At 38.9% G+C, this 21,852-nt stretch overlaps 1 protein-coding gene across 2 annotated transcripts in view; it reads left to right on the top strand.

The window, feature by feature from the left end:
• CDH8 (cadherin 8) overlaps positions 1-21,852 on the top strand; it is a 152,300-nt gene that overhangs the window by 108,128 nt on the left and 22,320 nt on the right. For both annotated transcript variants that reach the window (XM_058846238.1, XM_058846239.1), the window contains 2 exons: positions 9,928-10,049; positions 17,098-17,215. In XM_058846238.1, the coding sequence (XP_058702221.1) occupies positions 9,928-10,049; positions 17,098-17,215 (240 nt within the window). The remainder of the gene's footprint in view (positions 1-9,927; positions 10,050-17,097; positions 17,216-21,852) is intronic.

The following is a 21,852-nucleotide window of genomic DNA, read 5'->3' on the forward strand; positions in this document are numbered from 1 at the left end:
GTGGAGTTCACCTCATTTGAAAACCTGAGTTCATCAGTTCTGAGCAGATTGGGACTATCTGAAATCTCCACTGGTTTTTCTCCACTGGTCAGAGTAGGAGTTTGTAGCTCAGTATAATTTCAGTCAATCTTCTTGAGGCACATTTCTGTCGAGAATAAAGACTCTGAGCAGCATGCTCTGAACTTCTGGCAGAGGTGCAGGGCAGGAAAGAATGGAGCTATTTTCTGTCTGAAAAACAAAGGAGATGGTATTTTTAAAGGTGCATTCTGATGTGCTGGAGAGGTCTTATTTGCTTTTTGCTGAAGGTATGCAAGTAAGAAGGTTTGATGCTGAACTCCCAGAACCTGATTCATATCCAGGATATCCAGCAATATTTTATCTGTAAAGGAAACACAAGAGTAATTAAATTGCACTGTTAAGAAAATCAGTCTCAGGAAAGAGTATGAGCTCTAGAAGTAATGACATTTAAATGTTTCTATAATAAATTCTGCTTTAATAAAAATCTTTATTAAAGCATTTTGATGTTTTGTCTATGAGTAAGGGAGGGATTTCATTTGAGCTATAAATTATTTTACTTCAATCATGAAATAATTTCAAATAAAAATCCCCAAATATTCCAGACAATTTGTCCTCAATCAGTCTGCTTATTGTTATTATTATTGCTGCTAGTCATTAGAAAATTTCATTGCTAATTATAATACACAATAAGACCTTGCATATCTAAGTCAATATTTTTATAAGATTTAAATATGCATGAGGTATTAGCATATTAATAATATAATTGCTCTAAAGTGTGGGACAGATCCCTGACTGTTTTATGGCAGCACAATTCCCTTGGTTAGGCTGGAATTGAGAAAAACAGCGGCAAATCATGTCCTGGTACATTTGTTATGTCTGAAATTTTTTCTCTTCAGTTAATTTCTTTTCCTGCCTGTTCACTGCCTTATTTTTAAGTCAAATTCTTTTCTGCCATTTGAGGACACCATATTATTTTCTGGATTTTTTTTTTTTTCCTCGTTGTTATATTTAGAAATTAAAACCTGTTACTTCAACGATTTAAGGCATTCCACTGCCTCAGAAAATCTGGAATCCTAATCAGGCTTGTGGTGCTTTGATCGACAAAAGGAGAGATCCAGTGGAATTTCAACACACTGTTATTATTCTAGAGTGTGTAATGAAAGTATCAGGAAGATGATTCTGAGGTTCTTTGTTTTCCTAACTTTTTTCCTTCCTTGTGGTGCTTGCCACAAGGAAATGGAAAACCTTCACTCAAAATCTCTTAGTAGCCTCTGACTTTTGCTGAAATGCTTGGTCTGTAGAGCAATGCTTCATTCTTTAGAGATGCTTCCAGAGATCACAAATGTTGTTTTTCTGTCGCTAAGTCTTGCAGTTAGGTATCATTTTTCCATTTGTTTCATGTTTGTTTATTTATTTGTTTGATTTCCATTGGCCTTTTGCACAAAAAATTTAACTTAAAACTTCAAACATTTCTAGGTTGCCATTTCTTGTAATAGTTAATAAGTGCAGAGCTAGTAAGTGCTAAAACTTTAGCTGTATTTTTAATTTTTGCAGTTGTAATGATTCCCCACTTTAGTACATAACACAGGTAATTTACTGAGTGTGACATAACTGCAAACTTCCTCCTGACTTGTGTCCTCATTAGAGATAAATAAGGCTCAATTACACAGTGCTTTATATCACAAGCACAGGTTGTTTTCTGCCAGAAGTTGTTTCAGTTTGGTGTCTGGATAAATGTGTGGGTGAAGGATGTTGGCAGTGTTGGGTTTTTTTACCGTTTTCCCTTAATTATTTACTTAGGATTGGTGAATAAACTGGAGTTGTTTCATAATAATTGTCATAAACCTGATATGACTTTAGCAGCTTCCAATATACAACTCTCTCAAGCAACCCTACCAATACTTTATTTTGAATTATGTATTTGTTTTCTCATATTGATGTGTCACATATATCTTCATTACATGTCACTGTGAATATAAACCTTACTGTGGTCAAAATTAGATATGCAGAGCAGCCTCTTAAGGACATGCTGTTTGCATCCAGAGCTTCTGTCAAGAGACAAAGACCTGTAATTCTTACTCAAATATTGCAAAGATGTTACAATTTCTGATTAGATGTCCATTCCAACTTTCCAAGTCTCATCCCATCCATTTGCTCCCATTGTTTTTATATCTCATTTTTCTGTCCTCATGCATATTCCAAGCATTCACAGAGTCACAGAACCAGTGGGGTTGGAAAAGCCCTCCAAGGCCACGGAGTCCCAGCTGTGCCCGATGCCCACCTTGTCCCCAGCCCAGAGCTCTGAGTGCCACCTCCAGCCCTTCCTGGGACACCTCCAGGGATGGGCACTGCAAAGCTCCCTGGGCAGCCCCTGCCAAGGCCTGAGCTCCCTTTCCATGGGCAAATTCCTGCTGCTGTCCACCCTGAGCCTCCCCTGGCCCAGCCTGAGGCCGTTCCCTCTGCTCCTGTCCCTGTTCCCTGGCAGCAGAGCCCGACCCCCCCGGCTGTCCCCTCCTGCCAGGGACTTGTGCAGAGCCACAAGGGCCCCCTGAGCCTCCTTTTCTCCAGGCTGAGCCCCTTTCCAGCTCCCTCAGCCCCTCCTGGGGCTCCAGCCCCTTCCCAGCTCCCTCAGCCCCTCCTGGGGCTCCAGACCCTTCCCAGCTCCGTTCCCTGCCCTGGACACGCTGCAGCCCCTCCAGGGCTCTCTGGCCACGAGGGCCCAGAGCTGGACACGGCCCTGGAGGTCCCTCAGCAGGGCCAGCACAGGGGACGGGCCCTGCCCGGGGCCTGCTGCCACCCCAGGGCTGGCACAGCCAGGTGCCATCGGCCTCTGGCACACCTGGGCTGTGCCCAGCCCCTGGCACCAGCACCCCCAGGGCCTTTCCCCAGCAGCTTTCCAGCCCCTCTGCCCCAGCCCAGTTCCATGGGGTTGGGCTGAGCCCAGGGCAGGAGCTGGCCCTGTCCCTGCTGTTCCTCACAGCGCTGGCCTCAGCCCACGGATCCAGCCTGTCCAGATCCCCCTGCAGAGCCTTCCTGCCCTCCAGCAGATCCACACTCCCACCCAACCTGCTGTTATCTAAAATCTGCCTGAGGATGCCCCCAGATCATCCAAAAAGATACTGAGCAGGACAGGGCCCAACACTGAGCCTGGGGGACACCCCTGCTGCCTGCAGCCAGCTGGATGTGGCACCATTCCCCATTTCTGGGTCGGGCCATCCATTTTTTATCCAGAGAGCCTGTCCAAGCCATGGGCTGCAGGAGAATGCCATGGCAGACAAACTTTGCTGTGAAGTCCAAGTAAATGCATCCACAGCCTCCAAATCGCTCTCTGATGCAATAGGTGTGCTCCGTGTAATGGGCACTCGTGTTATCCTTTACATGGAGCTTCTCCTACCTCTTCTAGCATTTTCTCTTTGGAGCCCATGCCAGTGAATAGGAAGTGCTGACACCAAGGTGGAGTTTCAAAACATCCCCATTGTGATTAAAGACAAAGTCACCATTCAGAGTGATTTGGAATAAGCAGAAAGCTTGGAGTTTTGGGGCTGTTGAGTTTTTGGAAGGGTGGCATGAGGGATGGGGCATGTCTTTACTTCCCAATCCCTCCCAGCCCAAAGGTGAATATGAATTTCTTTCAGCATCCTCTGCTCCCTCCAGGACAAACTTAGAGCTCTCTCAATGTGGCCCATGGTCTCATTCTCATTGCAGCAGAGGGTAACTTCTCTCTTATTATGCACAGCTAAATCTAAATAGAACAGAGTCTTTTGATTTTCCCTTATAAGCAGGGTTGTGGTAGAAGAGGCCCTTTTCACACTTATGAACTATGTTTGAGGGTATATTTTGCTTTTCTGATCCAGTCTCTCCTTTCCAAGCCCTTTTGATCTGTCTGTGCACTCAGACAAGGCAATATCATGCAAATACGGCAAGCAAAATAAGATACTTCTGCAGAAAATTACAAACCTTTCTGGGTTTTGCAAATGGATCTTACAATTCACAGAGTATCAGAGGTAATTACAGAGTAACTATTTGTGAAGCTGCTGAAAAATGGCTGGGCCTCATGGCATGAAAAATAGCAGAGGTTGCATCTGAATGTCAAATTACAGCCTGACCTTGGATAAGCAAAATGAGGGCTAACTGATTCTATCAGCATGCATTGTACCTGTAAGAAAGGAATAGACTCTCTTTTTAAAATTTGAGCTTATTATCAAGTTTTATAAATCAGTGTTGATCCTTTGAAGTTAACAAAGTACCCCGTTGAAATCCCTGGTTTAATTTAAAGTATATTTATATTTGAAACCTTAAATTATTTCAAATGTAGGAAATAATTCAGTATTGCTACTTAGAGTGCCAAACAAAGAACTGAGTGCAGAGCTAGGTGGAATACCATTTATAAAAAAGAGAAAAATTGGTTTTTTTGAAGGCATGTCTCCATTTTCTGCAAATAATAGGTAATTGATTCAGAATCTGATTGGTTCTGGGTTATATGAAATAATTGTAATGTCTTATGTGCACTTATGTACAAATAAATAAAAAGTAATCCTGCAGAAAAAGAAAGTGATTGAGAACAGGACTTGAAGACTGTGGTGTATTTAATTAACATTTTCTGGCATGGTACGTTTCAAAGAAATTTTAATCTTTTTTTTTTTTGTTTTGTTTTGGTATTGTCAGCAGCCTGAAAGTAAAATCAGCCCTTTAATCCCAAGTGATACATCTCATATATTGAATAAAGGGAGGTGAGTGTGGCCTTCCTGAGTCACCTCTTTACAGATGGAGTTGCTGAACTTTGGGAACCTCTTAACTCCAAATTCAGATTTGAGGAGGTGGATGATATTAAGCCACTTCTTGATTAAACCTGTGACAGTCTCTTGGTGAGGAAATAGAAATAGAGTGTGACAAAGCTTTGCTCTTGCCTCATTCATCCTTCTGGAGCCCACAGCAAAATAAACCCAGGGAGCTACTGAAAGGAGACAAAACTTCTCAACTCTGTTATTATTTCTCTCCCAAAGAATAACTTAAGGAACAAACCTGAGAAATATGTTCCACATCCTTTCCTTTCCGCGCCCCTCCCACACACATGTACACACAGACACTCGCCGCAATCTGTGCTCCTCCAGCGTGTTCCATGTGCTAAAGAAATACAAATTGAATAATAATTAGGAGACTGTGTTTGTTTCTTGTCTTAGCAGCTCGCACAGGAACCTTCCTGCTAAGTACTGATATGTTTATATTGTTATTTCAATAATCCACAACTTCTCATCCTTTAAAAGTACAATCATTTCAATGGGGAATCTAAATCTTTCTGGTGAGAAGTTCTGTCTGGGTTTTTAGTTTGGTTGCTTGAATTTTTTCCTAGCTCAGAAATAGCTTGTGTTCTGGTATTTTTAAGAGAAATACTGGCAATTACTGCTGTCTTCCTGACAATTTTGGAGTGGGTTTCAGGCATTCAGCCTCTCTTGAATCAGATCATTACACAATGCTGCAGACAAACGAGCCCAGTATTTGCTGCACTATGTGATTTCTAGAGTTAAGTTTCAACATAAATAAAACTTCCTTTTCACAACAGCATCTGTGTATCTAAGGATTCTTTAAGTCAGATTTGTCAGTTTTATATGACAGAAAGATTGTTATAAGCTGTGGCATTCTAGAAGTAAAGGATTGCTTAAAGAAAACAATATCATAAACTCTAACAGGAGAAATAAACTTGTCCTGCAGATTATCTTAATAAAGTCATGAGATAAAACTTTGATAAAGTCATGGGGACTGGATCTGTTAAAATACGACTTAATAAGTTTGAAATATAAGGGATGTAAACCAAGCACTGTTGTTTTTATTGTCAGTGATTCAGATTTTGTTTTGATTTCTTTCTTTGTTAGGATTTTCTTTCTTCTAATTTCAAGTATTGTTATCATAGAGATTTCATTGAATCAGAGAAGCATAAACTGCCCATTTCTAAACCATGTGATGGTGATGGTGATGATGATAATAATGATATTAATAATTGTAATAATAATATTAATATTAATAAATGGGTTATTTTATAGGAATCTACTTTCTAGTCAGGTAAAATTTAGGTAAAATGCAAGACAGCTAATGACTATTTAAAGAGAATGTTGAAGTGATCTTGGATGATTTAATTACCTAAAGGAAAACTGAACTAAACTGAATTTCTTTGGGTTAAATAAATAATAAGCTTAATTTTGGTCCACAATAATTCTCTTTATCTCAAAAACCATTTTATCAGTCCAGGGAAGACAGGATGAAAAGTTTTGAGCAAGTTTATAAAGTCTTTAAGTTTTTATGGGAGTTGAAAGCTGTGTTATATTTTGTAACTTGCGGCACAAGACCAAAAATTATATTTATGAGCTCTAGTTACTCCTAGAAACTCTTGCTGTGTGCAGTAACAATGTTGACAACACTCAGTGTTTTGTAATACAAATTTCCTACAATACAGACATATCTCAGGTAGGATTTTTTCCAGGAAGGATGAAAAGTGTTGATCCCAATAAGAAGTGGTAAAACATGGGATTGTAGCCTCCAAAAGTGCAGGTTTGGAGACACTAAGTTGCTTGATAATGTTTGTTGTTTGTTTGTTTGTTTGTTTTAATTTGACTTTGGTTATTTGATCTGCCTCATGATTTTGGTATCAAACTCTACAGCATTTTTAATCCTGAGTGGGTTTCAATGAGATACTCAGAGGAGTACCAGCAAGTTGGGTATTTCAAGCATTTAATGTTCCAGTAGAGTCTTGTCAACTGGGGAGAAAGCAGAAGAGCTTTTTGGGTGCTTATAACCCTTGTAAACCTTTCAATATGCATTTTTAACCACAGATGGATTGTCTATAATTTCTAGAAGTTTATTTATCAACCCAAACTACATTCCACTAGTTATTTTTGTATTGAGTCTTCCTTTCCTTGGATCTTTCTAGATGCTCCTTTCTCTGTGTGTGTGTTCTGTGCTCATCTGGATCTCACTGCTGGAGTTCAGAAATGTTCTGTGCTCATCTAGACACAGAGTGGTGTCCCCAGATGACCAGCTAAGTCCTCCTGTGCAGCCTTAGCTTGAAAAGACTTTTATTTAACTAGACTAGTGGAAATTTTCTCCATATTTTTTCAGTCTTGCATCTCAGAGTGTTAAATTTTCAAACAAAGCTGATGTTTCTCAAGTGACAGCCCTAATGATACTTTTATATTGCAAAATTCAGACTAGGTCTTTTTAAACTGTGCATCACGATAAATGCAGGTAATAAAGCTTTTAACAATCTGGTTAGTTCCTTAGAGATTGTCTAACTTTTTAAAATGATTTTGCATAAAATAACAGATTGGAAGTTAAGCAATCAGTCTTGCCGTCCACCTGGTGCGTGCAAGAAGATTCAGTCTCCCTTAAATCTACTGACTGAGGGGTTTATTGGGCAAAAAACCAAACTAAACAAAAACCCACGCAGTCATTAAACTCAGTTTTGTTCCTAGTCTAGAAAGAACTGACTGTCCATTCATACAAATGAGGGAAAGTTCTGAGTGTTGAATACTAAAGAGTGAGACACCCAAAGGCCTGAAGGGCAGTGACCATACAGCCATGGCAGTTTGTGACCAGCCTGGATCCACTTCAATCCCTTCCTACTCCCAGTTCGAGCACTTGGGGCACTGCCAGCAGATCTGGGTTTAAGCTTGGACATCCTCTGTACATGTTTTACCACCCACAGTCTGCAGACATGAAATGAAATGGGCAGATGGAACTATTTCATCCTGACAGCGTTTTCAGCCTGGGTTTGCTTAGTGAGGACTCGGCGATGTGTTTGAATAGGTGTGCTCAGGGCGAAGGAAAGCACAGCACAAAGTGGAATTTCCCTGGGAAGTTTGGCATGACAAAATAATGCAGTGTATTCAGGGTGGTGGGCAGTACAAGCTGTAGATACATTTCCCTCTTCATCTCTCTCTGTCTCTTTCTCAACAGCAAATGTCACAGGAACCCTAAAAGGCAGTGGATATCCCCTTGTTTGGAGATTTCCAAACCAGCTGGGTCTCTCTTGTGTTTAGTAAATTAATTTTTTAAATGAGTTCTCATCAAGTTTCTAATTATAATATCTTTAAATTTAATGTTTGTATTTCTGATGAAAGACAAACATTTTGGGGGCAGTCACAAGGGACATGAATAATTTCTTTAGAAGCTTATCTAATTAATTACATTTCTCTGTAATGTCTTTAAAATTTGAACTGCCATCATTTCATTAATTTAGATAAAAGTAAATCTTTAGTGTTTAAATATGACACTAGTGCTGAGAATTCTGATAAGCTTGAGATTCATTGTCTGTATTTTTATTAAGTGAAGATAAAAAAAGTGTTTAAAAATGTTTGGAATTCATGATTTGCATATTAGGTTTTATTTGGCTTCAAATACATTATTATTTCATGGCATAAGTGTTCCCCTCACCTGTTAGTAAGTAAGATCATAAGATGCAAAATGACATAAATATTGCTCATCCAATATTTTGTGTAGGTGTTTCTTTTTCTTCTGTAATAAGTTTCTTTCAATATTAAAACTTTCGGCTCCTTAAGATGAAAAGCATTTAAATTCTGATGTGTGGTGATCTTCCATATCCTGTCCAGGAGGAATTTTGATATTTCAGATGATCCCAGAATTTTATAGCACTGGTATATTTGAGTTTGCATTTTTAAAATTGTTATTTTTATGCTATTTCAATGTCAGTAGGACAACTGAAATTTGCACATTTAGGTTTATGGGTGCAGCCTCCCACACTGTGGAAGTCTTTAGTCCTGATGGAAACCCCAAAAGCCACAGTGCATATAGTGATTTTGCCTTTATTCATCTCTGTCACTGTAGGGCTGCCAGCAATTGGTCCCTGAGCACTGGTGGGGCCTGATCTTCTTGTACTTTGTAGCAATTTGTGCTGAGAAGCTCACTGAATATTGAGATTTGTCATTGCTGATGATACAAACCAGTCAGAATACCATGACTGGAAAATAATATTCACTGAGAAATGGACTTTGAAACTGGGATTGAGTTACCTGTGGAGGTGTGCATGTGCTGTGGAGCAGTTTATCAAACTCTCTAAATCAGCTGGTGACCTCGGTTTAAACTGAATGAATGTGTTTGCTCCTTGGGGAAAAATAATTTAAAATATTTATAAGTAGTCTCTAAGCAAATTAACGATGCTGAATTGAAGGAAAGACACAGGCAGCTGCCTCTGAAAGCTATTCAAAGTAGGTGCAAACTGTTGGTTTAGCTTTTCTTGCCTTACAGCTCGTTCTACTCTTCACAGTGATAAGCAATTGTATGCAAAATAGCTCTATATTATAAATAATGAGTCATTACTTCACTGAAGAAAGAGGTTCACAGGTCACGGTTTTGGTCAGTGGTAGATGATCAAAGTGCTTTAATAGTCCAAATTACTGTCTAGTTTCATCCCTGTCAGTCTCCCATCCATCCTTTTCCCAATGTGGGTCAGCACTTTAACCGTGTTTGCAACGAAGAAATAATAGATGTGCAGTCAGGACAATTAATGAAGTAAAATGTGCTGTTCTCTGCCCGAGGTAAACAAAGAAATAAATCTCTGCTGTTTGCAGCCTTCCCTTTTCCATATATAAAGAACTTTATCAATAAAACAATACAAACTTCATCAAAGAAAAATCTTACCAATTTAGACCAAGAAAGGTCTTCATTGAGCTAATCTCCAACAAATGCTGTTTGCAGCAGGGATGCCTTTATTCTTTTCAACCACAAAGCCCTGGCCATCCTTCTTTATCTCGCGCTCCAACTCCACGATCCGTGACGGACGAGGCAGCCCCGCTGAAGCAAGGGCAGCAGACAGGAAGGGCACGGTCACGGTGCAAGCACTGCTGTATTTAATTCCCAATTAAATATGCTTACCTTGGGTGCTTTCATTTCTTTCCTTAGGGAACCACAGCCAGGTGTCCCGGGTGCCTGTTGCTATCAAAGTTCTCGACGTGAACGACAATGCCCCCGAGTTTGCATCAGAGCACGAGGCCTTTCTGTGTGAGAATGGGAAGCCTGGACAAGTGAGTATCCCAGGTTTTATGTGGTGTGAGACTGGGCTGCAGTTTCTCCCTGTCGCCTTATGTCATCTTTATTCTCCAAATGGGTGCCCATGTGTTGGTGCTAACAGCTTTTAGCATTAACTTGAGATAAACCCATGATGCCTTTCTGGGGGATGTCTCTCTATAATTAAACAAACTTTTTTTTCCCTTTAAAGTTTTAAATTAAAGGTGAGTACTTTGGGACAATATCCTGAAAAAATCCTGAGTGTCTTTAAGTTCCCAACATTACTCTCTGTGTGGTGGAGCTCAGCACTTTGTAAATTCACATGTGTTAGTAGGTGAAAGTATAATACAACCTGAATTCCAGTTCAGTTATTGACCTACATTGCAGATGCTCCCAGGTATAATTTACAATCAACAGTTAAAACACTAAAGCTGTTTCCCCTTGACCTTATCTCAGTTCTAATCTCTATTCAGTTCTTACATTTCTATGACAGTTGGGAAGAAGATAAGACAGCAAACCAGAACTTGATGGAAAGTGAAGGAAATTGTAATTGTGTTTGAAGATAGTGTTGGAGAAGGGAAGTTCAGGTTTTTTAAGTTTATGTTAAAAAAATAAATTGAAAATGTTAAAATGTTATTTGTTTCTTCATTTAATGAAGAAAAACTTGGTAAAGGAACTCACACAACACTTGCCAAGGTGATGTAAACAGCCACATGTCAGAAGCAGGATTTAAACTGTTTAGTCTTTTTCAAAGAAAATGAAGCAGATTTCTTCAAAGGTATTCCCTTTGAAGAAGAAATGTGGAGAAATGGAGAAAAGTATCTCATATGCCACCTAAATGACAAGGTGAAAATACAAGAATGTGCACAGACGTTTAGAAAGTAATGCAGTGTAAATGAGATGTAACTTTTGTCCAGCAAGAGAAACACTGGGTGTTACAACAATTTGATGTTTTTAAACTTCACAATTTATTTCTAGATTGTGACATTTTATTTAAATAAACATCAGCTGACAGCATGACATGGCTTGTTAATCCAACTATTCCTGTGTCTCATGTGGGTGTTAGACATTAAATTCACTGTTCTCCAAAGAAGGTTACCTGACAATAGAGCTAGAAGTTATTTTCTTTTTAGCAGTATTAAATGACAACCTATATAGCAGTGTATGACAACCCATTTCTGCCAGGATTGTATTGTTACAGAGGATGATTTGACTTCTAGCACCCCTTTTTGTTTAGTAAAATGGTGTCAAAAATGTGTCATTTAAGGGATGAGAATTCTCTGTATCCACTGAAGAGGAGATGTGTCCTTATGGGCAGACAGTCATGTTACTGTTGGCATTTTAGTTCTTCTAGCTCAAAGTGGATTTCTGTTTAGCTCAGAGTAGATTGCTGATGCTGAGTAGTTACATTTTCCAGGCTAGATTAAATCCTAATGACTGTGCCTTTATCCAGGACTCTGTGAGCTTCCCTAAAATTAACAAGTTCTGTTGTACAGTGATTTCTGACTGTATTTATCTAGGTATTCCTATTGCTATTGAATTTCAGGTGGTTTAGGAGATGGTGAAAAATGTTCACCCTTCATTCTGGAATAAAACAATAAATGAGATGATTAAGAGTCAGCAGGTAAAAGAGGCTTTTACTTAAACACTTGCAGAAAACTTTCATTAAAACATGATTTTCTTTATGTACCATTACCTTTTCCACTCTTGATCTGATGGCAGATGTCACTCTTGAGCATGAATCTTGTGTGAACTTTACAGATTTGTTATTAAATATTTGGCTGCCAGCATGGATGAGGTGGCACTGATCCTGCAATTTATTCTGTGTTTAAACAAATAACACTACTGGAACAGTAACCAGCCCAGATTAATCACCAAGGTTAGGTTCTGAGTTGAAGACGTCATTCAAAAATTATCAGCTCCTGTAAAGATTTTAGTAATTCCCCCACCTTATTGTATTTTCTAATGCTTATTTCTATATTCAAGTTTTGGAAGAAATCATATTAATAAGTCAGCATGTAGAATTCAAGACACTACATATTCTCAGCTATGAAATAGCTGATATGAGAAAGATACCCCTCCTAATACAATAGCAAAAGCCTAATTTGGATGGTTGTCCAAAGCTTAAACTCCAATGTTAAATGTGCAGGAAAGGTGCAATTGTCTTAAGCTATTCCTGTCAACATTTGCAATTCCATTTAAATCTAAGTTTGTATCAAATTTGATTTACCATAAAGGAAATTATATTTGAACTATTGGTAAAACCTTATGTGCAGCCACTAAATATGTTGTACCATTTATTCCAGTTCACTTTCTAAGTGTTCTGTTCTCAGTTCAGATATAATTGCAGTAGCAAGTACAGCTGCTAGTGAGGTGACACAATGCATTAAAAACTCCTGATGTACAATGCTGCCAGATGCATTTTCCTTGCCTTGACCTACCCCTAAGAGTGAGGGTACCACTGACTGATAGGAGAGGAAAGGGAAGGGGGAGGGAATGTATTTGTCTATGCATGTACTTGTGTGCTCCTTGCACATTTCTACACACAACAGAAAGTTTCCAGATATTTTTTTGTCAGTTTTAGAGAGGGGGGAAAAAACAACAAACCAAAATTTGAATGTATTGTTACAGTACCTCTAAGTTAGCCACAAATCAGCTCTTGCCTTTTCCTATTATCCCTTTTTTACTGCATAATTCCAATTCCTAAAACCAGAACATTCATGGTTTGCTGATTATAGCTGTGCTATTGTGCTGTTGGTTGTTCTTCAGCACAGTAAAATTATTTTCCTGTAGAAAAGGAACAGAACACAACTTCTGTAATGTTGAGTAAGAAAAGTGCCTCATTCACTATTCCCCAGTCCATCCTCAGACTTTTCCAGGGAAGTGCTGTTTGCTGGAAACAAAGCTACAAAATGTTCACTTGAGTAGTGAGGACAGCGATATATGAGAGCTGAAGCCAGCTTTAAACCAGAGCAATATAAAACTGAGTACAGTGCTCCTCCAGTCTCCCACAATTTGTCTCTATTTTATTCACTTCTCCTACCAGATTGTTTTTCTTTCTAATGGGCAAAATCTTCAGGTGGATTTTTGCCTTTTCAGCTAGAGCCATCCCTTTACTGCCAGAACCTGCACTGGACTCTTCAGAAAGACAAAGTTAAAATTGCTCTGTGGTGAGTTTACTCAGGGTGTTTAGAGGCTGAAAATAACACAGAAATAACCATGAGCAGGAATGGGAGTGCAAAAGCTTTTCCAGAGTTGGAAGATCAGCCTTATTAAATCAGAAAAGTGTTTACTAGTGATAAGGATCCATTCTTAGTGAGGTTAATGAGTTACCTGACAGGAAAAGTCTTTTAAACAGTACCATGTATTAAAATGGCATGTAGATAGTTATGATGCTTTGAAAATAACTTTGTTTTTCTATTTATCCTTGTATATATTATTTCAGGCACATGTGGCTTTGTAGAACTGCAATACAAACCTACAAATTAGAAAGTCAAGTTGTCCTAGGGGACCATTTAACTATTCATTACAATCCAGTGCTGTCTGCTAAACAAAATATGCTGATTTGCAAAGTTTCTGCTAAGTGTATGTACAGAATCAAATGCATGCATGAAGTATTAATACAACATCAAAGTTGGAATTTTACATGTAAGAATTTCAGAAATTTCAAGACTGAGCAGCCAAGGGGTTATTAACTTTCACTGGATATGGAGTGAAAAAAAAAATCACTTCTTGTTTTCTTTATGACAAGTATTGAACAATTTTTCTATAATGAAACACCTTGGGGGTGCATGTTGTTACCAGGAAAGAAAAGACGTCTGTAGTGTGCCAGAGGCCGATGGCACCTGGCTGTGCCAACCCTGGGGTGGCCACAGGATCAAGGCAGTGCCTGTCCCCTGTGCTGGCCCTGCTGAGGGACCTCCAGCACTGGGGACAGTTTTGGGTCCCTCACAGCCAGAGAGCCCTGGAGGGGCTGCAGCGTGTCCAGGGCAGGGAACGGAGCTGGGAAGGGTCTGGAGCCCCAGGAGGGGCTGAGGGAGCTGGAAAGGGGCTCAGCCTGGAGAAAAGGAGGCTCAGGGGGCCCTTGTGGCTCTGCACAAGTCCCTGGCAGGAGGGGACAGCCGGGGGGGTCGGGCTCTGCTGCCAGGGAACAGGGACAGGAGCAGAGGGAACGGCCTCAGGCTGGGCCAGGGGAGGCTCAGGGTGGACAGCAGCAGGAATTTGCCCATGGAAAGGGAGCTCAGGCCTTGGCAGGGGCTGCCCAGGGAGCTTTGCAGTGCCCATCCCTGGAGGTGTCCCAGGAAGGGCTGGAGGTGGCACTCAGAGCTCTGGGCTGGGGACAAGGTGGGCATTGGGCACAGCTGGGACTCCGTGGCCTTGGAGGGCTCTTCCAACCTCACTGGTTCTGTGACTCTGTGATTTTGTGATTCTCAACCACATTGTGAACCTCAAATTAAGAGTTGGAGAGTTACTTCAGTAGTATTCCACTGCATGACTACACAACACAGAATAGTAAAATATGCCTATAAGCCCACTAATAAAAACTCGGAAATAGAATTACTGGACTTTTCTCACCCCTATGGAGTAAAAGATACCAGTTTCATATCACTGCATACATATTATGTTTTCTGTTGTGGTATTTGTGTTTTTGTTTTTTTTTAAGAGCTTATCTTAATGCAAACGCACAAAGAAATAAGGTTGCTATGGGAACTCTAACTCTTAATTCTGTCATGTGTGCATGTAACACAACAAATGTAGTATTGCACTAAGCCTGTCTTTTGCATAAAATTTTTGGTGCATTTTCAGAGAAAGAAGGATTTTGTAAGCAGTGAAGGGAATGGATGGAATACCAGTACATACAAAATATCACAACCACTTGATAAAATGTACCTGTCCTTCCAGATTTCACTGTGCCATTATCCTTTTTCCTTATTGCTTTCCCATTCTATCAGTGTTTGAAAAATTGAATAGCCATAAAGTATTTCTGTCTAAAATATCTGTCTTGCTCAGGATCCCAGCCCAAATTGCACTCCCCTATGATGATGAATTACTGGTACCTGCTCCAGCCCTGGGCACATCACAGTGGGTGCTTTAGTGCCTGACACCTCTGCAAAGAGAAAGCTGAAAATATTTCCCATCTGCAAATGGCTCCATCTCTGCATGGGACAGACAGAAGCTACTGAGATATTTTTCCACTGTTTATATTTTTCCCACTTTAGGATTAGGTCATTCACCTATTAAATTGGAGACCAACTTCTTAAAATAAAAAAAAGCAAAAGCTGATTTAGGCTTTTTTTTTTTTTTCCATCTCTTCTAATACATTTTTTTGAAATCCTGTCAGGATTTCCGCCTTGAAAGATGCAGCTATCAAAATAAACCCAAAACTATTAATGTGGTATTTAAGCAATTAAATATTGTTTTATTAGATTTTTGATAATAATAATGATAAAGCTTACCTATCTAGAATATGATTAGGCCAGGAATTAATTGTCTCACACTCCTTCCTAAGTTGGGTTGTCCTACAAATATCACTACTTGCTCAAACATTTTTTTACTTACATAATTTCAAATATTTATGTTTTGGTGTTGATCCCTGTGGTTATCTAGTAAGATTCTGTTCTTTCTTTGACTCTTGAAGAACATAAATATGATTTTGATTATTGTCATATATATAACACATACAGATTGATAGTCCTGGTGGTTAAGCCAGAATAAAATGTTAGTTATTGGCAGTTACTTAGGGAAACGTGGAAATTTTTAAATAAAAGTTTATGAATTCGGGCAGCATCAAACCCTGCTTCCATTTTTCACTCTATACTTTAAAACTAAAATTTTTAGTGATTCCTAATTTGAATTTAATTGTGCAAGAAATTATTGGTGCATTGCTTCAGGCATTGCAGATAAATACATAAGACAATTGTTATTGGATTCAACAGACATGGAAAAGGTCAATAATTCTAATTACATTTCTTATAAACCTCATCTAGCATGAGCTAATTAGCCCTGAAAGTCAGATCTGAGGGTGGGATATGAATCCATGGCTGATTTTGTTTCTGTTTCTTTGGAAAACCTTTGGAATCAAAAGCAAGTGCACCAAATATTTTTTAAATCCCAACAAAACAAAATAAAAAATCACAAAAAAACCAAAAAAATCAAACAAAAAAACCCCAAACCCCCAAACTTCTTGGTTATTTTAAAATAGTATTTCTTCCTTTCATAGTCCTGTGCAACTTTGTATGATTTGAAGATGATCAGCTGCAATACCTGAGTAATGTAGAAGGTAGAAATTGTAAATGTAGGTAAATCCACTTCAGATGCTGCAGTTGGTTATGAAAATCATATGAGGTACTTCATAAAAAGTTATTTGATTATTCAAAGTTACCCAAACTATCCAAAACACTCTTCTCACCTAATTATCTTCCATTATTCTAGGAATCATTAGTTAATAATGATGTTACCAAAAACAAAGAAAGGAACATGTCTTCCTCATTCAGGAATAACTGAGGTTTTATTAGAATTTAGGGGGAAAAATGCAGCCCTCGCTATTTTCTTTTCTTTTTTTAAATTTTGAGTTTTTCTCATCTAAAATCTCACATCTAAATTAATTTTAAAAAATAATAAATTATTCAAATAAGTGAAATGTGGGGTGGGGGAAGAAGAAAGGCTTAAAGGTATATTATATATCCAGGTCCAGTGAGAAGGTGTGGTCATATAAATGAAAGATTGCCATAGGCAATATGAGTGTTTCCAAAATCCAATTTTCCTTTTTTTGTTGAATAATAATTTATTACTTGTCTAAATCAGCAGAAGTTTCTTCTGTCCTCTCTTACCTGTCTCTCCTTATTTGCTGGCTCTTTGTTCTGGAAACATTTTAAAAGGAGCAGATACAGTTCCTCTTCCCAAGGTTTTCATTCTAACGTCTATAAAAGCATTGCAAAGTTGTAAATTATCATTTTTTTTCTGGCATGGAGAGAAATGAAATGTCTCCAATAAATATAATTTTTTTTTTCAGCACTGTCTGTTTATCAGGAGTGTGAAAACTTAATGAGCCCATTTGTGTTGCAGGTAATTCAGATTGTCAGTGCTGTTGACAAGGATGATCCTAAAAATGGGCATTATTTCCTCTACAGCCTTCTTCCTGAAATGGTCAACAACCCAAATTTCACCATCAAGAAAAATGAAGGTAAATAGAACAGATGTAAAATGTGTATCTCAACTACTTACTTTCAAATTGTTTTGTGACTTCCAATTACTTTACCAATGTGTCCTTTGGGCAATTAAAACATAAATAATCTGCTGAATGGTGCCTTCATTATAGCTCTTAAGCTATTTCCAATAATTTTAAAGTAGATAAGAAGAAAATAAAATAAATATGGAATTTAGATCCAGATGACAGCTCACTGGTTTAAATAAAATGAAGGGATGGATTTACTGCCTGTATTATTCCTATTAATTTGAAATTCCAGAGGTACTGTGTAAGATGAAAATCTGAAACTATGTTGATAAATGAATGTTGATTCCTACATTGACTGTTTGTGGATGGGAACATAAAATTAAGTGTCTACTAAAGCTCCCAAAGAAAGCACTTTTCCAGCCTGTTTGTTGTGTGTATAAAGGTCTCAAAGTATTTTGGTGAGGAACTTTTGCTAGAAAGAGAAATCCCTTAGGTCAGCAAAGCCCAGAAGGGCGCTTTGAGTTCACTGTGCTTTGAAACACTTCTGGAAGGGCAAAATGTTATTTTGCAGGGCTCTAGAAGGGACCATTCACGTGTGATGGGAGCAAAAAAAGACCCATTTAATATTGTTGGGCAATAAATTTATACTGATCCTTTTCTTTGGCACCCAGATCTGTTTGAAGGTCAGGTGAGACAAGGAGCTAGCACTGATCCCAAGAATGTTGTAAGGAGTGCTCGATGTGTTTGTACTTACTTGAATATTCAGCAAAGTTGTTCTATCCTGGTTCTTTTTAATAAAGCACATCCTGCCAGGAATTCTAGTCAAATTCAGTCACTTATTTGAAATGGTAAGAAAGTAAAGCCCTTTTTAGCTCATTGCTAATAGGAAGACACATGTGTGAGCTGTATGTGCAGGAGTGTAAAAGCAATACGTGAAATGCCAATTAAAGAGGAAATGCTGTTTGCATTTTTTTTATTCTATCTGTTCCAACCTAGAAGCATGATGACAGCTAAATGACACTGCACCTAAATTCTTAAACCTGCTTAAATTTATCCTATATTTTCCTTTTCTTTAGATGTTTTTTTCTCTTCTAGCATTCACAGAGTGTGTCTCTACTTACATCTCTATTTTCTTGTAGTAAATGAGTCTCTGTGTGTTTTCTGGAGAAGATAAAACAAACCTCTTCAAAATGCATTTCATAATCATCAGCAGTGTAACACAAATTGAATTAAGCATCCTAAATGTCAGGTGGTTTGCTTGGCACAGCATGACAAAGTAAAAAAGATCTTAGCATTTCTCTTCATGTTAAAATACTGAGCTCACGTCGCTAATTACCCTTGTCCTGCCAATCTGTTACCTATTTAAGACCCACTCCTGCTCCTACTCACAGACAATGGCAAAACGAGTCCTGAGCTGAGTGGGAGTGAAGAAACTTTCTATGTAACAAGGTTTACAAAAGTAAGTCAAATTTTGTGACTGCATTGCCACTCAGTTTTATGCAGTTTTTAATGTGTTTGAATCACTTGAATGTGAAAATCCTTTTAAAACAACCACCTGAAATCTCTTGAAATTAAAAAGCTGCTTGAAGAGAGTTTTCTGATTTAATCCTTCAGTATCCAATAATAAAATTCCAACTATGCATGCCATCCTTGTCTATCAAGATTGCTCAGTCAGGGATGCAGTGCATGGTTGATGTTAGAACATGATCTCCCACAGGAAGCAAACAGCCCTGTCAGAGCCAAAATCAGGGTATAATTTGGCAGAGGTGAGTTTTTATGTCCTTTAAACATCATAAATCTTCAGTAAGTCTTTATTTAGTTATGTCACTTAAACAATGAACTTGACCATTACTTTGTCTTGAATATATCTCTCAGATAAGCATGAGTGATTATTCATGTTAAAAAACACCAATATCCCTAAAAAACCCTGAATTCACAAGTCAAATTTCTCTGGTTTTTTTCTATTACTGAGTGTTTGGGCTGTCCATAACCAAGTTAGTGTGGTCTGGAACTGTAAGGAAATGCCTGTAACAAACCTTTCTCTCCTTTCTGGAGATCAGATCAATGCTCGACACAGTACAGCTTGGAACAGAAAAACTGGTGAACAAAATCCTTGAAATCTTCCTGACTGTGTCCTCAGCCTCAATTTCCTCCCAGAGTCTTGGCTCTGCCAAATTAATTCTTCAGGGCAGCAGAAACTTGATGGCTGCCAAAGAAATGCCGTCCTCTTGTGGACACCATACAAGGACTGCATTTTCTCAGGAAGCCTCCTGTAGAAAGCAAATTTTCACTTGCTAGAATTAGCACATTTCTTTATTTCATTCATTTTTCATACCTTGCCTTTCTTCAAAACTCTCTTGAGGGTGGAGATAAATACAAGTAGCTCTCCTCAAGAAGAGATATTGTCCTTTTGGGTTCCTTTGTGCTTTAGGTAACTGTGTGGGATTTGGCCACCACCTAATGATGACATTGAGTGACATTGGGGTGCCAACAGGGCAGTTTGGCACCTGCCAGGAGAAAAAAGCTGCAGTGTCCTCTTTCTGTCCCTCATGCCAAAGAGTTCATAAGATGCCTGTGATTTGGAATGTTCCCTTCCTGTGTAGAACATAAGCATAACCATTAATCAATTCAGTTTGTTGCACACAGGCTGGTTCTGTTGTTCAAACCTTCCAAATCACCCTAGGGCAAGTTCCCACGATAGTCAGTAATTAACTGTGCTGCTGACATACACTGCAAATATTATGATTGGCCAGGTTGTTATTGAGAAATGTGTTTAACTAAGCGACACAACAGGTATCTTCATCAGGAACCACACAAAAAAACCCCAAAACACTTCAGAAAATTTTGTTACGTATATAGAAGTTGTGCTGTGCTCACAGCAGAATCTGTGCCTTGAGATGGTGCAGTGGTGCTCTTCATTTGCTTGTTTTGTTGAATTTCCATATTTACAATCCCTTCTGTAGACAAGATACCCAAACCTGTAGAGGCTGTGGCACCTTTCTGATGTAAATAATGACAAAATGTAAATTTAAATGCCATCCTGCATCCCACTGAATGTCTGTAGATCATCTCTTAGCCATCTTTATTTTCCATGTCTCCTGATGCTTTTCTTCTGTCCTTTTCTGAGCTCAGATGTCCATTCCTGGCTGGGGTTTGTAGGTTTAGTGCCTTGAGTTCCTGGGCAGTGAGTGATAACCCGAATCGAGGCAATCAAGCTGTAATCAAGGCACACTGAGCACTTGGTTTGCCAGCTGCAAAAACCTTTATCCCCTCCCAAGAGAAATAATAAGAGTTATATAGAAAAAATGTAAGAAGTTAATGCTACATGAAAATCATGTCATGTTTTCTGTGTTAGACCTGTGACTAAACCTGTGACTCTGTGACATAACAAGTCCCTGACTGCACAAACTCCTGACTGAATCTCTGGGCACTTTTCACGTGCCTTTGTGCTGTGTTTTCTGCATAGGAGCAGAAGCAGAGAAAAAAAAGAAAATCCGTGTTTTGTGTGGTGTGTCTGAGAAACTTCGAACCAGAAAAACCTCAGATTTCAGATGAGAATATCTGATGTTTAGACAAGTGTTGATACACTCTAGCAATGTGTTGCAGACTGACTGGAATGAACCCTTCCAAAAAAACTGTAGGCTCACAATAAATAACAAAAACCTGACAGGAATTTAGAGAACTGATGAGGATTTTGCACTGTCATGGCATGAGAAATGAGACCTCTGGAAAGGGAATTAGAATTTGTTGACAAGTTTTTTTCAGGTGACTGGTCTTCACAGAGTGTTACCTAAAATCTAGTGCCAGTACATGGATCTTCTGCTGCTCCCCAAACAACACCCCCACAGCAGTACCTGTTTTCAGCATTGAATTCTTCAGGTCCTCTTAGATTGTTCAAGTGAGAACAGAATTCTGTAATAGGAGTGTTTTCACACATGCAAACATTTTGATATGCTGCCAATGCAATTCTTACTGTCAAAAACTACCAAAAACGTCTTTGCCATGAAGAGACCTAAAGTTTTTCCCATGAGAAGCTGCCGTTGCTATTCCATTTTTCTGGTGCCAGAATCTGTTTCCTAATGGAATAAACCCCAAACTGAACGTTCCACAGTGCCTTTGGATGCAATAATTCTTCTGACAGCAGAAATGGTGCATCTTTCCTGGATAAATGGGATATTCCATATTTCTTACAGGGCTTATGTAGCAGGGCAGTCCTGGAGTTACCTGGCCCAGGGGCAGGGCTCACCTTTGGGTTAAGAACCTCACTGGCATGAGCTCATATACCTGCAGAAACCCAATAGCCTGGTTTGGCTTGTAATAGGCTGATTATCAATAATCAGCTTCCTCTCTCTCTCAAATATTCAATGTCCATCTGGCAAGCTGAGCTCTGAATTTGGTCCTGATTCCAAAGTGAGTGCATAGTAAAATGTTTCGGATTTTTTTTTAAGTTGAAGCATTATATATCTGCTTAAGTGATAAACTGTTCTGCTGGTTCTGTCTAACAAAGTTCATATTTATTCTGAACCACACTTAGTCTATTACCTCTGTGATACATATAGCAGCTCCAAGAGTGATCATGTTTTAATATCCATTTCTTTTGTTCTTTCCTTCAGATTAAATCTTGCTTATGTCCTCCTTGTGCTGCC

The sequence above is a fragment of the Poecile atricapillus genome, chromosome 10 (genome assembly GCF_030490865.1).
Source record: "Poecile atricapillus isolate bPoeAtr1 chromosome 10, bPoeAtr1.hap1, whole genome shotgun sequence".
Lineage (NCBI taxonomy): Eukaryota > Metazoa > Chordata > Aves > Passeriformes > Paridae > Poecile > Poecile atricapillus.